The sequence below is a fragment of the Arachis ipaensis genome, chromosome B09 (genome assembly GCF_000816755.2).
Source record: "Arachis ipaensis cultivar K30076 chromosome B09, Araip1.1, whole genome shotgun sequence".
Classification (NCBI taxonomy): Eukaryota; Viridiplantae; Streptophyta; class Magnoliopsida; order Fabales; family Fabaceae; genus Arachis; species Arachis ipaensis.
The window spans coordinates 225,739-238,141 of NC_029793.2; the positions used below are offsets into that span (position 1 = coordinate 225,739).

Genomic DNA, 12,403 nt, shown 5'->3' on the forward strand with positions numbered 1-12,403 from the left:
TCGTATAAAATTATTTATAATATAACAAATTTTCCATTAATTTTATATATTTGATTATAATATACACATTATGTGGATCTCAGTTAGTTACTTTGACATAAAAGTTTAATCTAAAAAATTGAGAGGTCAAATTAAATCCAAGTAAAATTAGAGAGATATATTAAAATTTTACTTCATTAAATGAATATTGGATCCATCTCAATTTTGGATTTGTCATCTCATCATCTCTATCAGCTGTAGAATGGTAGGACACCTGTGTTTGGAGAAATGTAGTATTATTGTTAATTAGAAACAAAGATTGGATTATACATTCTCATTGACATGTTATTATTTTGTGCAGTAGTATGATGCACTAATAATAAAGTAATAATAAGATGAAAGATGATATAGGTGGAATAAGAATAAGAATGTGACGCAGAAGATGGAGAGAAGCGGAAGACCGGGGCAAAAGGGCAGCACGCGAGACCCGCTGCTTCGCTCTTTGTTTATTATTTTTGTTAAAGTGAGACAGCGAAGTTTGTTAGTGAACGAGTGGGAATGAGTGATTTTAGTGTGATTTTGGAGAGAGAATTGAAATCATGCATGCACCAATTGACACCAAGTGTGTGAATAATCCAATCATCACTCTCAGCTGCTAATTATAATTTTTCACTTGTTTTCCCTTATTATATAATCTCATGTGCTCCTCTTTTTCTTAATCACTAATAAAGCTTCTTCTCTCTCTGCTCTCCTCTTTGCTTTTCACTTTCAACTTAATAACCAATAAGCAATAAACAATAAGCAATAAGCAATAAGCAATAAAGAATAAGATGACGAGCCTCGAAGACATCAAGAAGGAGACTGTTGATCTTGTTAGTTCTTTTCATTTCTTCCTCTAAGAATTAACATTCTTGTTTCTCTAGGTATGTATATCATTAATGCGTGTGGGTGCGTGCATGTGTGCAGGAGCGGATTCCTGTTGAAGAAGTGTTCCGAGAATTGAATTGTACAAAGGATGGACTCAGCTCTGAGGAAGGCCAAAAGAGATTGGAAGTTTTTGGCCCAAACAAGTTGGAAGAAAAGAAGGCAATAATCCATCAAACTCATTCATTCTTTTCTAGATAATTGTATGTTATGTTTTTGTGTGAGTAATTGCATCAACCATAACTAGCTTGCCATGTTGCTGTGGCAAACAGGAGAGCAAGGTGCTCAAGTTCTTGGGCTTCATGTGGAACCCTCTTTCATGGGTGATGGAACTAGCTGCCATCATGGCCATTGCATTAGCAAATGGAGGGGTACGTTTTGCGTACTCTACTACATTCTGTAACGTACCATATCCTAATTTGGCCTTGTCTAATCATGTTTAATTTCCTCCACAAATATGCAGAATGAGCCACCGGATTGGCAAGATTTTGTGGGTATAGTAGTGCTGTTAATCATAAACTCCACCATCAGTTTTATAGAAGAGAATAATGCAGGAAATGCTGCAGCAGCACTCATGGCAGGTCTTGCCCCTAAAACGAAGGTATAAGAAGAAAACAAAGACAGATGTGAAGAATGATGATGCTTGTTGGTTGGGTATTATATTTAAAGGGGTTGTTTATGTTGACATACAGGTTCTGAGAGATGGAAGGTGGAGTGAGCAAGATGCTGCTATATTGGTGCCAGGAGACATAATAAGCATCAAATTGGGAGACATCGTCCCAGCTGATGCCCGTCTATTGGAAGGAGATCCCCTCAAGATAGATCAATCAGCACTCACCGGTGAGTCCTTGCCCGTAACTAGGAGCTCCGGCGATGAAGTCTTCTCTGGTTCCACAGTAAAACAGGGAGAGATTGAGGCCATTGTGATTGCCACCGGAGTCCACACCTTCTTCGGTAAGGCTGCTCACCTCGTGGATAGCACTAACCAAGTTGGCCACTTCCAACAGGTACGCCACAGTCCTCTCTTCATCTCTCCAATCACTAACTAGTTCATTTCATTTCAATTCATTGAGGTGATGCTTGATTTGTGAATCAAATGAGCAGGTGTTGACAGCCATTGGTAACTTCTGCATTTGCTCTATTGCCCTGGGAATGATCGTAGAGATTATAGTCATGTATCCCATTCAGCACCGCAGGTACAGGAGCGGAATTGACAATTTGTTGGTGCTTCTCATTGGAGGAATTCCCATTGCCATGCCAACGGTCTTGTCTGTAACCATGGCTATCGGTTCCCATCGCCTATCGGAGCAAGGTGCTATCACTAAGAGGATGACAGCCATTGAGGAGATGGCCGGCATGGATGTTTTGTGCAGTGACAAAACTGGCACCCTAACATTGAACAAACTCACCGTCGATACCAACTTGATTGAGGTATTCTCCAAAGATACCGATAAGAACACTGTAATTCTTCTTGGAGCTAGGGCCTCCAGGGTTGAAAACCAAGATGCTATTGATGCTTGCATTGTAGGAATGTTGGGTGATCCAAAGGAGGTTTGTAATCCTTCCCTCAGATACATACATAGATTGATTTACTTGTGTTTAAAATAATTAACTAGTAATGTGTGAATAAAACAGGCAAGAGAGGGCATTCAAGAGGTGCATTTCCTTCCCTTCAATCCAGTGGATAAGCGTACAGCCATAACATACATTGACGCTGAGGGTAACTGGCACCGAGTAAGCAAAGGGGCACCAGAGCAGGTACGTACATGCATGAATACATCTCCTTTAATTCAGCGGAATGTCCTTAACATAGAAATTGTGTTGCTAGATTATTGAACTCTGCAACCTCCGGGAAGATGTGGCAAAGAAGGCACATTCCATTATTGATAAGTTTGCTGACCGCGGGCTCCGCTCCCTTGCTGTTGGCAAACAAGTGAGTAGTTACTTACATTACATTACATGACATGTGAGTGAGTGTTTGAAGATGCCTCTGATGATGAAGAATTGATTGCAGGCAGTACCAGAGAAGAACAAGGACAGCCCAGGAGGACCATGGGAATTTGTAGGGTTGTTGCCTCTGTTTGACCCACCCAGGCATGACAGCGCAGAGACCATCAGGCGTGCTCTCGAGTTGGGAGTGAATGTTAAGATGATCACCGGTGACCAGTTGGCCATTGGTAAGGAGACTGGTCGCAGGCTTGGCATGGGAAGTAACATGTACCCCTCCTCCTCCCTCCTTGGTCAGCACAAAGATGATTCCATTGTTGGCCTTCCTGTTGATGAGCTTATTGAGAAGGCTGATGGCTTTGCTGGCGTCTTCCCTGGTAACTTATTACTACATTAATTCTATACACACACATTTCTTGATTGATTTTGATGTGAATATAATAATTGTAGAGCACAAGTATGAGATTGTAAAGAGACTCCAGGACAGGAAGCACATTTGTGGGATGACTGGGGATGGTGTGAATGATGCTCCAGCCTTGAAAAGAGCAGACATCGGAATTGCAGTGGCTGATGCAACCGATGCGGCACGAAGTGCCTCCGACATAGTGCTCACAGAACCAGGGTTGAGTGTGATTGTGAGTGCAGTTCTGACCAGCAGAGCCATCTTCCAGAGAATGAAGAACTACACCATATATGCTGTTTCCATAACAATTCGGATCGTGTTGGGCTTCATGCTGCTTGCTCTCATCTGGAAATTCGACTTCTCGCCTTTTATGGTTTTGATCATTGCTGTACTAAACGATGGCACCATCATGACCATTTCCAAGGATAGGGTGAAGCCATCTCCCGTACCAGACTCGTGGAAGCTTAAGGAGATTTTCGCCACAGGCGTCGTGCTTGGTACCTACCTAGCCGTTATGACAGTTATTTTCTATTGGGCTGCTCATGCATCCGATTTCTTCTCGGTAAGATGGAAAAAGTAGCAAAAACAAGAAAGCAAAGCAAACTTGTTTGGGAAATAACATAAATTTTGTACAATGGCAGGACAATTTTGGTGTGAGATCCATTAGGAACAACGAACGCGAGCTGATAGCAGCAGTTTACCTTCAAGTGAGTATTGTGAGTCAGGCTCTGATCTTCGTGACTCGATCGAGGAGCTGGTCTTACGTTGAACGCCCCGGCGTCTTGCTTGTTGTTGCCTTCCTCATTGCACAGCTGGTGAGTCAGTTATTAAATTAGTCCTTACATTATTCCATTTCCATTTGCATGTATATGTATATTGATTGCTTGCTTGATTTTATCATCAGATTGCGACCATCATAGCTGTGTATGCACACTGGGATTTTGCGAGGATTGAAGGGATTGGATGGGGCTGGGCTGGTGTCATTTGGCTTTACAGCATTGTTTTCTACATTCCATTGGATATCCTTAAATTCATCATCCGATATGCTTTGACCGGCAAGGCTTGGGATAACATCACCGAGAGCAGGGTAAGTACCTAACAACTCCACTCTCACTCAATTACTTAATTAATTGATTATTGAACCTTGCAACGGCAATGCAATTTGCAGGTTGCTTTCACCTCCAAGAAGGACTACGGAAGGGGAGAGAGAGAGGCACAGTGGGCCACAGCACAACGCACACTTCATGGCCTCAATCCTCCTGAAACAGATCAAATACTGAATGAAAAGAACAACTTCAGGGAGCTGTCCGAACTCGCAGAACAGGCAAGAAAGCGTGCTGAAGTTGCCAGGTTGAGGGAGCTCCACACACTCAAGGGCCACGTGGAGTCTGTTGTCAAACTCAAGGGCCTTGACATTGAGACTATTCAACAGCATTACACCGTTTGAGTGCCATCATAACCAACGCACGCTCATAGATTTAGCAAAGAGAAATTAGATGAATAGAAAGCTCCTTGTGTTCTTGATATGCAAGAGCCTTAGAATAATCCAACACTTCGAGATTGTGCATCACAGTCCAAGGTTGGCTCACAAAGTTTTTTAGTACTAGCCTCCATGAGCTGTTGTTTCCTTTCATGCTCCATCATGATTGCTTCCCTTTATCCTTTGCGATTTTCGCATTGATACGGATTCCCTATTTAGCACTAGTAATATGTATTCTTCCCACTCCATCACAATAAAGTTAATTAGCACAAATTACTGAGCTTCCTCTCTCTCTCTCTCTCTCTTCATGCTTTCGATTATTATTATCTTATAAAGATTAATTACATGAAATCTTTTTAGATAAATTAAATTAAATATATACATCATAAGGTGTAGCTTGATAGTAACTGACCAAGTCCCTCAAGAAAAACACATGAAGCACTTTAATTTATTGCCAATCATTTATTTAATAAACATGGTAGGAAAACGATTTATTACAACTAGGTTTAGACCGGCGCAACATGCATATACAATTTATAAAATATATAAATTAATTAATTTAAAATCTAATAATAACAAAATTAAAATTTATTTTTTACATAAATTAGAGTTTAAAAAAAGTATAAAAATATTCAATTTAATTTTATTCGTTTGACTTTATATGATCATCTTTATTTTTGTTATTTTAAGTAGTAATTTTGTTTAATTTATTATTGTTTTGACTTTTTTAGATTATATTTAAATACTATAGTACAAAAATAAAATTATTAGATAAAATACAAATATAAATATAATATAATTTTCAATACTTGAAATTAATATTTAATTTATTTTTATGAATTATAATAATATTATGTATTTTTAATAATATTATTACAACTGAATGATATTAAAAATATATCTTAAAAAAATATCTGAAGTGGTATAATAAAAAAATTTTAAATGTTCAAAAATAATTGTCAATTTATCTTAATCTCTTTTGTTATATTATAAATAGATGGTGAGATGAGTAGATGAGCTGCAGCATTTTTTTTATTTAAATATGAAATAAATGGAGAATAGTGTAAGACGTAGTTATAGAATGAATAGGTGCTTTACCAGCTATAATGTTAGAGTAAAAATCAGAATATCTGATTTGTGTTTAAAAAATTAAAAAATTTTAGAGTACACAAATTCGATCCTTCGATTTGTGTACTCCAAATTTATTTTAATCCTTTAAACACAAATCAAACCCTCCAATTTATACCTCTGGCAATTTTAAAAAACATAAAAAATAACAATATTAAAATATATAACTCATGTTACTTCCATAACTAAATTCATTAGCCGACCAGCTACCAAAGAGAAATTAAGTTTAAAAAAATTACGAAATATATGCTACACTAACACATGCTTATTACTTGCCACGCAACCATACATGTGTCTGCAGAACTCTGTAGCCGCTTCCTCAGCTCGACCGATTTGCGATCCAAGATAAAGGTCGTGAAGTTTTCTATTTTTTCTCAAATTGGTATGTGCAAATTCTTAGCTTCTTAGTTTGCAGGGTAATTTGAAGGATTCTGGTTTCAGACTAGCTGCTAAAGTGGTAAAGATGGATTCTGATAAGGGCATCTTGGAACACACTCCCTTGCAAAAAGGGGATACCTGTGACTGTGAGAACAACGCGTCCTCCCAGTCTCCACATGAACAAGGTACACATTCTCTTTTAGGACTTTGAATTTGAAGTAGGTTCTCTCCATCTCTGTGCTTCTGTGGACTTCTTTTGAGTTACTCAAAATTGCTAACCTTTGAATTACTAACTCAGTTCATTACTTATTCAATAAAAAATGTAACTGCTGTGGTTCTAGGTATGAAGAAAAGACCTGCGAGATCAAATTTGTACGAAATCTGTGCTGCAAACCATTGGAAGCCCCCTGTATTTAAATGTTACAAACAGGATGGTCCATGCCATCAGATAATGTAATTCTTCCAGCTATGATATAGTACACGTACTCTCACACAATAATTCTGTATTTTAGTGTTTATGGATACTCGCTAGATTTATTACTTTTCATTTTTGTTTACAAGATTTATTCTCTTTCATGTAGTTATCCAGCTGATATGTACATTCAACTTCCTAGCAGTTGTAACAAAATTTGCCTTCATTAGTTTTTGTTGAGAAAGTTTTCGATGATTGCTTGATCATGCATCATCAAGATTTTAATAACTTGTGCCTTGTGGCTTTATCATGATATTCTAATATTCAACCTATTCTATTTTATTGCCTCTGTTTGTCAGACACAAATGCAAGGAAACAGAAGTAAGTGCATCACAACAATATTTTTGTTATTTTCGTTGACAAGATATCTTTTACAGGTTTACCTTCAAGGTTACTATTGAGATAGAAGATGCATCCGGGAACATTATAGAGTGCTATGGTGCCCCTCATGGAAAAAAGAAAACAGCCGCAGACCATGCAGCTGAGGGAGCTTTGTGGTACCTAAAGAATATAGGTTATGAGATGAAGAACCAATAAAACAATATATTATTGGATATCATCAACACTCATGGCTTCGCATTCCCCCAAATTTAATTCATTCTTCGGTGATGCTCTCTAGACTCGGTTGCCAAATCTCAGAAGACCATGCTTTCTTAGGAGATCCCCTACAGTCATTTCCTGTCGAATCTTGCATCCTTCTACTAGTTAGCTTATTGTCACTTGATAAACCACCACTCTTGTACTTAACATCTGTATTTGAATTTCTTATAGCTAATACAATTTGCGGCTTCTCGCTTTTGTTTTGAGAATCTTGTTTGCATCTAGATTTATTTGAATTATTCCTGAAGATACAACACATATGGATCATGCCATCATCTTCCTCATCTCTGCTGAACTGTTTATTTCTAGTTTCTCCAACAGAGGAACTGATGCTTATGTCACGAGCTGGAGAAGGAGAGTGTCTAGGAGAAAGCCTTTGAAGTTTTCTTATTGTGCTCATTGGTACCACATAGTACTTCTGTCCAACAACGAGCACTGTGTCTGGTGCAACAATTGCCCATGGTTGCTGGAACACATATGGATATGCAATGCAGCATCTTGGGTTACGGCTCATAATCTCGGCTGCAGTCACAGGTCTATCGTGAAGTTCAATGTGACCACCAGGATGGACAATCCGAAGAAGCGTATTCTTTGAATTATTAGCACAATTCCAACATGAAACTGGCATGGTTTTGCCCGTATCTTTGGAGCATAGAGCGGGGTGGGGGAGGTGTTTGAGTGGAAACAAGCTGTTATAGTCTTGTTGGAAAGTTTTAAATAGTATAACTGTATAAATAGCTCATCATAGTCAACCAAAAAAATAGAGACACATCAGCAAGTTTATATGCTTTCCCCTTCTTAGCTGTTTATGATTTCATTCATCGATATTATCATCAGTGATTTCAACTTAAAATTTTATTATATATTTTTGTTTCTTGTTTTCATCTTCTAGAATGCATTCCTCTTTTTCCTATACAACACCTACGAATCATGATGAATCATATGAACTTTTGAGTTTGGATACTGATGAACCATCAATGATTTGAAATGTTTTTCATCACCATTTTCGGACAAGTATAAAAAGATTTGAATTTTCTAAATTTTAAATTTTGATTTAGAGGATAAAGTGTGATCTCTCACTATTTATTTCATAAATGGAACTAAGAAAAAATATGAGAGAAAAAATATTTAAGAAAGAGAAATCATATTTTACTCTGTTAAATAAAAATTCAAAATTTAAAGGATCAAAATTCTATTTTATCATTTCATGAGATCCACTTTAGAAGTCATACAGTAATTTTATATTCTTAGGCTGAGTAAGTAATAAGTTGTAGAGATCAAATTACATGGGACCGATTATTCCAAGAACATGAAGCTAAGATAAGGAAGGTTAGGGAAAGTGACCATCTTCAATTGACTCCATTTACAAGAATTGAGAATCGTGAATCTCTAGAAATTTTATAGAATCGTTCTTGTTGTCTTCACCAATCTTAACAAGAATTTATTGTCCCTTGAGTAAAATCAAATGTTCCAAAAATGAAATCCAAAGTCCTTTCACGTCAAATATGTCATAAGGAGCAAGCACAATTAATCTAGAGTTTAGACATGCTAACACATTTTTATTTTTAATATTGGATTAATAATGATATTTTTTTGAATTGTGATCTATTGGGTATTTTTTTAAAATGTGGGATGATTTAATTTAGAAAGTACAAATCGGACTCCAATTTTTGTACTCGGACCCTTTGATTTGTGTTTAAAAAATTAAAAAAATTTGGAGTACATAAATCGAACCGTCCCATATCACTCATCCTAATTACTATCTCCCATAATTTTAAAAAAACACCAAAAATTACAATGTTAAAGTATATCATTCATCCTATTCTCATATCTAAATTTTTTAGCCACATTCTAACATATCATATATTTTTTTGTTTGGAGAGTGCTGACATATGATATTATATTAACATGTGCGTTTCCTTCGGTTATTAGGCCAATTTATCATAAAATCAAAATGTCGAGACTGACCATTTATGACTCCTCAATAATTACACTTCACTCTGACGAACAACACACATAAACCCTTTAGGCATTGACATTTATTGCTGTAAAGAGTTCCATAATAACTAAATAACTAACTGCTCAACCAAAAAGATATAAAAGAGGAAACACGGGTTAAAAACATTCAAAGCGCAAATGATGGAAAAACATGATAACAATTAGATATACTAGTATCACTCTTTAGTCTTTACAGCACAGCATTAAGATGTGACACATGACATGTAAGAGTTGAGTTACAAACAAAATTTCCAAAGTGGAAGTCACTCTGAGCGGACTAATTCTATATCTGTGAGAGAGGCACCAACCTTAAGTTGGTTGTGTACCAAAGGAATGAGGGAATGTAGCACATCTGTTATTAGCGGCCTATAACTTGGTTCGGCTTGCACGCACAGAACAGCTACCGCTGCAACCTGTACAATGTAAACACCAACTTAAGATTTTGTAGCATTGAGTTCAAGACATCTTTTCAATGAATAATGAACCTGATATAAATGTTTCAAATCCATTGTGTCTCTGATAACAGGATCCACAATACTTGGAAGCTTCAATCTGTCGGTTAGCTGAGGCATGGCCTGCGAGTTTCAAAGTTTTACGCACCAACTACTGCACATATCTAAGAGGGATTGGTATGAAACAAAACATACCCACGAAACGAGGGATTGATATTGGTCTGATGACATGTTTTCCATCGGTTTTTTTCCAGTCAGAAGTTCTAAAAGGACAACCCCAAAAGCATACACATCGCTCTTATCAGTTAGTTTACCTGAAAAACATAACTTGCAATGTTATATTTCTGTTTTGAAGGAAAAAGATAAGCGCAAAACTATAATAATAGGAAAGATTTTATCGACGTGCCTCCCTTTTTCTCTGTATTTGTAAGAGAATACTTGTAAAAATATAATCATGAAAACAACAAACTTGATCCCACTAAGCATTGTTAGTAACATGAATTAATCATCATTATTAGAATCTACAATTTCAGCTTCTCATAAAGTTTTCTAAGCTCTTTCATCTCTCTCTGCCCTTTTTAACATAACTATGAAAATACCTAGCAATTTTTGCAATTAATTGCACAGAACTAATATGCTTATAAGTTAGTACAAATAATACAACCACTTGGATCAAGAAAGAAGCAAACAGTGTAACAAGGACTATAAGCTTTTGTCTGTTAATTATAATAACGAATATTCTTGTGTACCATGTGATATGTACTCAGGTGCCACATATCCCAAAGTTCCCGACATCTTCATGTTCTTGTGTTGCACTCCAGAAGAGATAGCAAGTCCAAAATCTGTGAGCTGAACCGTAAAACTCAGTGTAGGAACATAAATCAGTAATTAACATGTATGATTAAATTATCATGTACTGCCTAACCTTAGCATTAAAATTAGAATCGAGAAGAACATTGGAAGACTTTATATCTCTATGAACCACGGGGGGATTGGAGTGTTCGTGAAGATATTCTAATGCTCTAACAAAGTCAAATATCCATCAGTCATTAATCATTATAGTATATACAAGACAAGAAATACTTTATTAGCAATTTTTGACAGAATAAGCGTGACGAAATCACCTGGCAACATCAACTGCAATTCTTAAACGGAGATACCAAGTTAAAGATGATCCACGATTAGGCCCTAGAATTATTGTTAATATAAACAAACAATATAAGATGCTTCAGTTCCCAAGTATAGATAATTTTTATGTATTCCTTCTGAATCAGGATGAAAGAAATGAAATTAATGTACCATGCAATTGAGTTTCCAATGATCCATTCTCCATCAATTCATAAACAAGAAATCTTGATTCACCATGAATACAATAGCCCATGAGTTTTATGATATTTTGATGCCGAATCTTGCTCAGCCAACTCACTTCATTCTGCAGTTTGATGTAACCATCAAAGGCAAATGAGTGTAGCAAACCTAGATATTAAATATTGATATGGATATCTTCTAATTTTTAATAGTAATAGAGGACCATCACCTCAAATTCTCTATCAGCATCACTATCTGCTTTCTTAACAGCTGCATGGAAATTCTCATCAAGATGAGCTCTGTAAACAATTCTAGAGCCACTCTCTGCCATAACATTGCTGTTGCTAAAGCTGTTTGTTGCGGCCTCTAATAATTGAAAGTCAAAAATAGCAACTGAACTCTTCTTATCTGCCATCCTTGAGTAGTTAAGTTTAGCATTGACAGGGTTTAAGGTTTCCCCTTTTTCAGCCTCTACACACTCAACAAATAAATAAAAAGAATGAATCAGAGATCTAATCAAAGCCAAGACCATCATAGGAAGTTTGTCTATAAAGGCAGACGGTAGTAATACCCATGTTTCCTTGGCTTTTACTGCTGGAGCTTGTTAAGCTTCTATGGCGACGAAACCAGACATACAATACAAGTAGGAAGATTCCAAGGAGAAGCGCAGAACAAACAATTAGTGATATTTGAATCCTCTTATTCAAATTCTGGTGGTGCACCATTCTAACCTTAACTCCTGTTTCAGAAGAAAGTACAAGCAGTAAATTTTTAATTAATTATGGTTCAATTTGAAAACTTTGTAGTGTTGTGAAACCAATGCAAGCAAGCAGAGTGAGGTAGAAGAAAGCGAAATGAAGGATTTGATTTTATAGGGCAGTACCTGGAGGTTGTGCATTTGCAGAAGTGTGAGCAAAAGCAGCATGAAGAAACAGAACAAGGAGGCTCATTTGCTTTGCTGTGGGAGCAGAATGAGACAGAGAGGAATAACAATAACTTATCAAGAGAACCTTCTTTCTTTTCTTTGCTCTGTTTCGAATTTTAAAAGGAAGGTGTTTTGGACAAGGGTACTTTCAGGGAAACCGAGAAAGCACTCTTTTAATACGTTTGATGTTTGATGAAAGATGATGATGACGAGGAGAGAGAGAGGCATGTGGCAGTTAAGTTATGCAAAGGTAAAGAAAGGTGTGTACTGAGTAGTGAGAGTTTTCAAAGTTCAAACTTGAAAAGGATAGTAATGAGACACAAGGTTTGTGAGATGTGGATAGTGTAGACAGATGCTTAATTGTGGGTCACCAACACACATTAATGCAACCATCTAAGCTCCCCTTTGC

At 36.7% G+C, this 12,403-nt stretch overlaps 3 protein-coding genes across 3 annotated transcripts; 2 read left to right on the top strand and 1 right to left on the bottom strand.

Moving 5' to 3' along the window:
- LOC107617900 (ATPase 9, plasma membrane-type) lies at nucleotides 468–5,028 on the top strand. Its single transcript, XM_016319778.2, has 13 exons — nucleotides 468–851; nucleotides 946–1,065; nucleotides 1,176–1,274; nucleotides 1,367–1,504; nucleotides 1,596–1,910; nucleotides 2,008–2,454; nucleotides 2,539–2,661; nucleotides 2,732–2,836; nucleotides 2,918–3,227; nucleotides 3,301–3,815; nucleotides 3,895–4,068; nucleotides 4,158–4,340; nucleotides 4,422–5,028. Exons 1-13 carry the CDS (start codon nucleotides 810–812, stop codon nucleotides 4,698–4,700), a joined length of 2,850 nt encoding a protein of 949 aa, XP_016175264.1. The 5' UTR covers nucleotides 468–809; the 3' UTR covers nucleotides 4,701–5,028.
- LOC107617902 (ribonuclease 3-like protein 1) lies at nucleotides 6,137–7,520 on the top strand. Its single transcript, XM_021112775.1, has 4 exons — nucleotides 6,137–6,206; nucleotides 6,277–6,424; nucleotides 6,581–6,692; nucleotides 7,089–7,520. Exons 2-4 carry the CDS (start codon nucleotides 6,325–6,327, stop codon nucleotides 7,246–7,248), a joined length of 372 nt encoding a protein of 123 aa, XP_020968434.1. The 5' UTR covers nucleotides 6,137–6,206; nucleotides 6,277–6,324; the 3' UTR covers nucleotides 7,249–7,520.
- On the bottom strand, nucleotides 9,449–12,209 carry LOC107619713 (probable receptor-like protein kinase At1g80640). The gene is made up of 10 exons (XM_016322008.2): nucleotides 11,953–12,209; nucleotides 11,641–11,808; nucleotides 11,299–11,540; nucleotides 11,061–11,193; nucleotides 10,886–10,949; nucleotides 10,687–10,783; nucleotides 10,511–10,610; nucleotides 9,957–10,075; nucleotides 9,795–9,884; nucleotides 9,449–9,722 (listed from the first exon to the last, which is right to left on the bottom strand). The coding sequence occupies exons 1-10, from the start codon at nucleotides 12,017–12,019 to the stop codon at nucleotides 9,573–9,575; spliced, it is 1,230 nt and encodes a 409-aa protein (XP_016177494.1). The 5' UTR covers nucleotides 12,020–12,209; the 3' UTR covers nucleotides 9,449–9,572.

What these genes read in the sequence shown, in the direction of transcription:
- LOC107617900 (XM_016319778.2), top strand. Translation starts at nt 810, where the DNA reads ATGACGAGCCTCGAAGACATCAAGAAGGAGACTGTTGATCTT. An exon ending in ACAAGTTGGAAGAAAAGAAG is followed by an intron (nt 1,066 to 1,175) that starts GCAATAATCCAT and finishes TGTGGCAAACAG; the next exon opens with GAGAGCAAGGTGCTCAAGTT. An exon ending in AAGTTGGCCACTTCCAACAG is followed by an intron (nt 1,911 to 2,007) that starts GTACGCCACAGT and finishes TCAAATGAGCAG; the next exon opens with GTGTTGACAGCCATTGGTAA.
- LOC107617902 (XM_021112775.1), top strand. Translation starts at nt 6,325, where the DNA reads ATGGATTCTGATAAGGGCATCTTGGAACACACTCCCTTGCAAAAAGGG. An exon ending in CCAGTCTCCACATGAACAAG is followed by an intron (nt 6,425 to 6,580) that starts GTACACATTCTC and finishes CTGTGGTTCTAG; the next exon opens with GTATGAAGAAAAGACCTGCG. An exon ending in GGTCCATGCCATCAGATAAT is followed by an intron (nt 6,693 to 7,088) that starts GTAATTCTTCCA and finishes TATCTTTTACAG; the next exon opens with GTTTACCTTCAAGGTTACTA.
- LOC107619713 (XM_016322008.2), bottom strand. Translation starts at nt 12,019, where the DNA reads ATGAGCCTCCTTGTTCTGTTTCTTCATGCTGCTTTTGCTCACACTTCT. An exon ending in TAAAAGCCAAGGAAACATGG is followed by an intron (nt 11,541 to 11,640) that starts GTATTACTACCG and finishes TTGAGTGTGTAG; the next exon opens with AGGCTGAAAAAGGGGAAACC. An exon ending in ATTGCAGTTGATGTTGCCAG is followed by an intron (nt 10,784 to 10,885) that starts GTGATTTCGTCA and finishes TGACTTTGTTAG; the next exon opens with AGCATTAGAATATCTTCACG.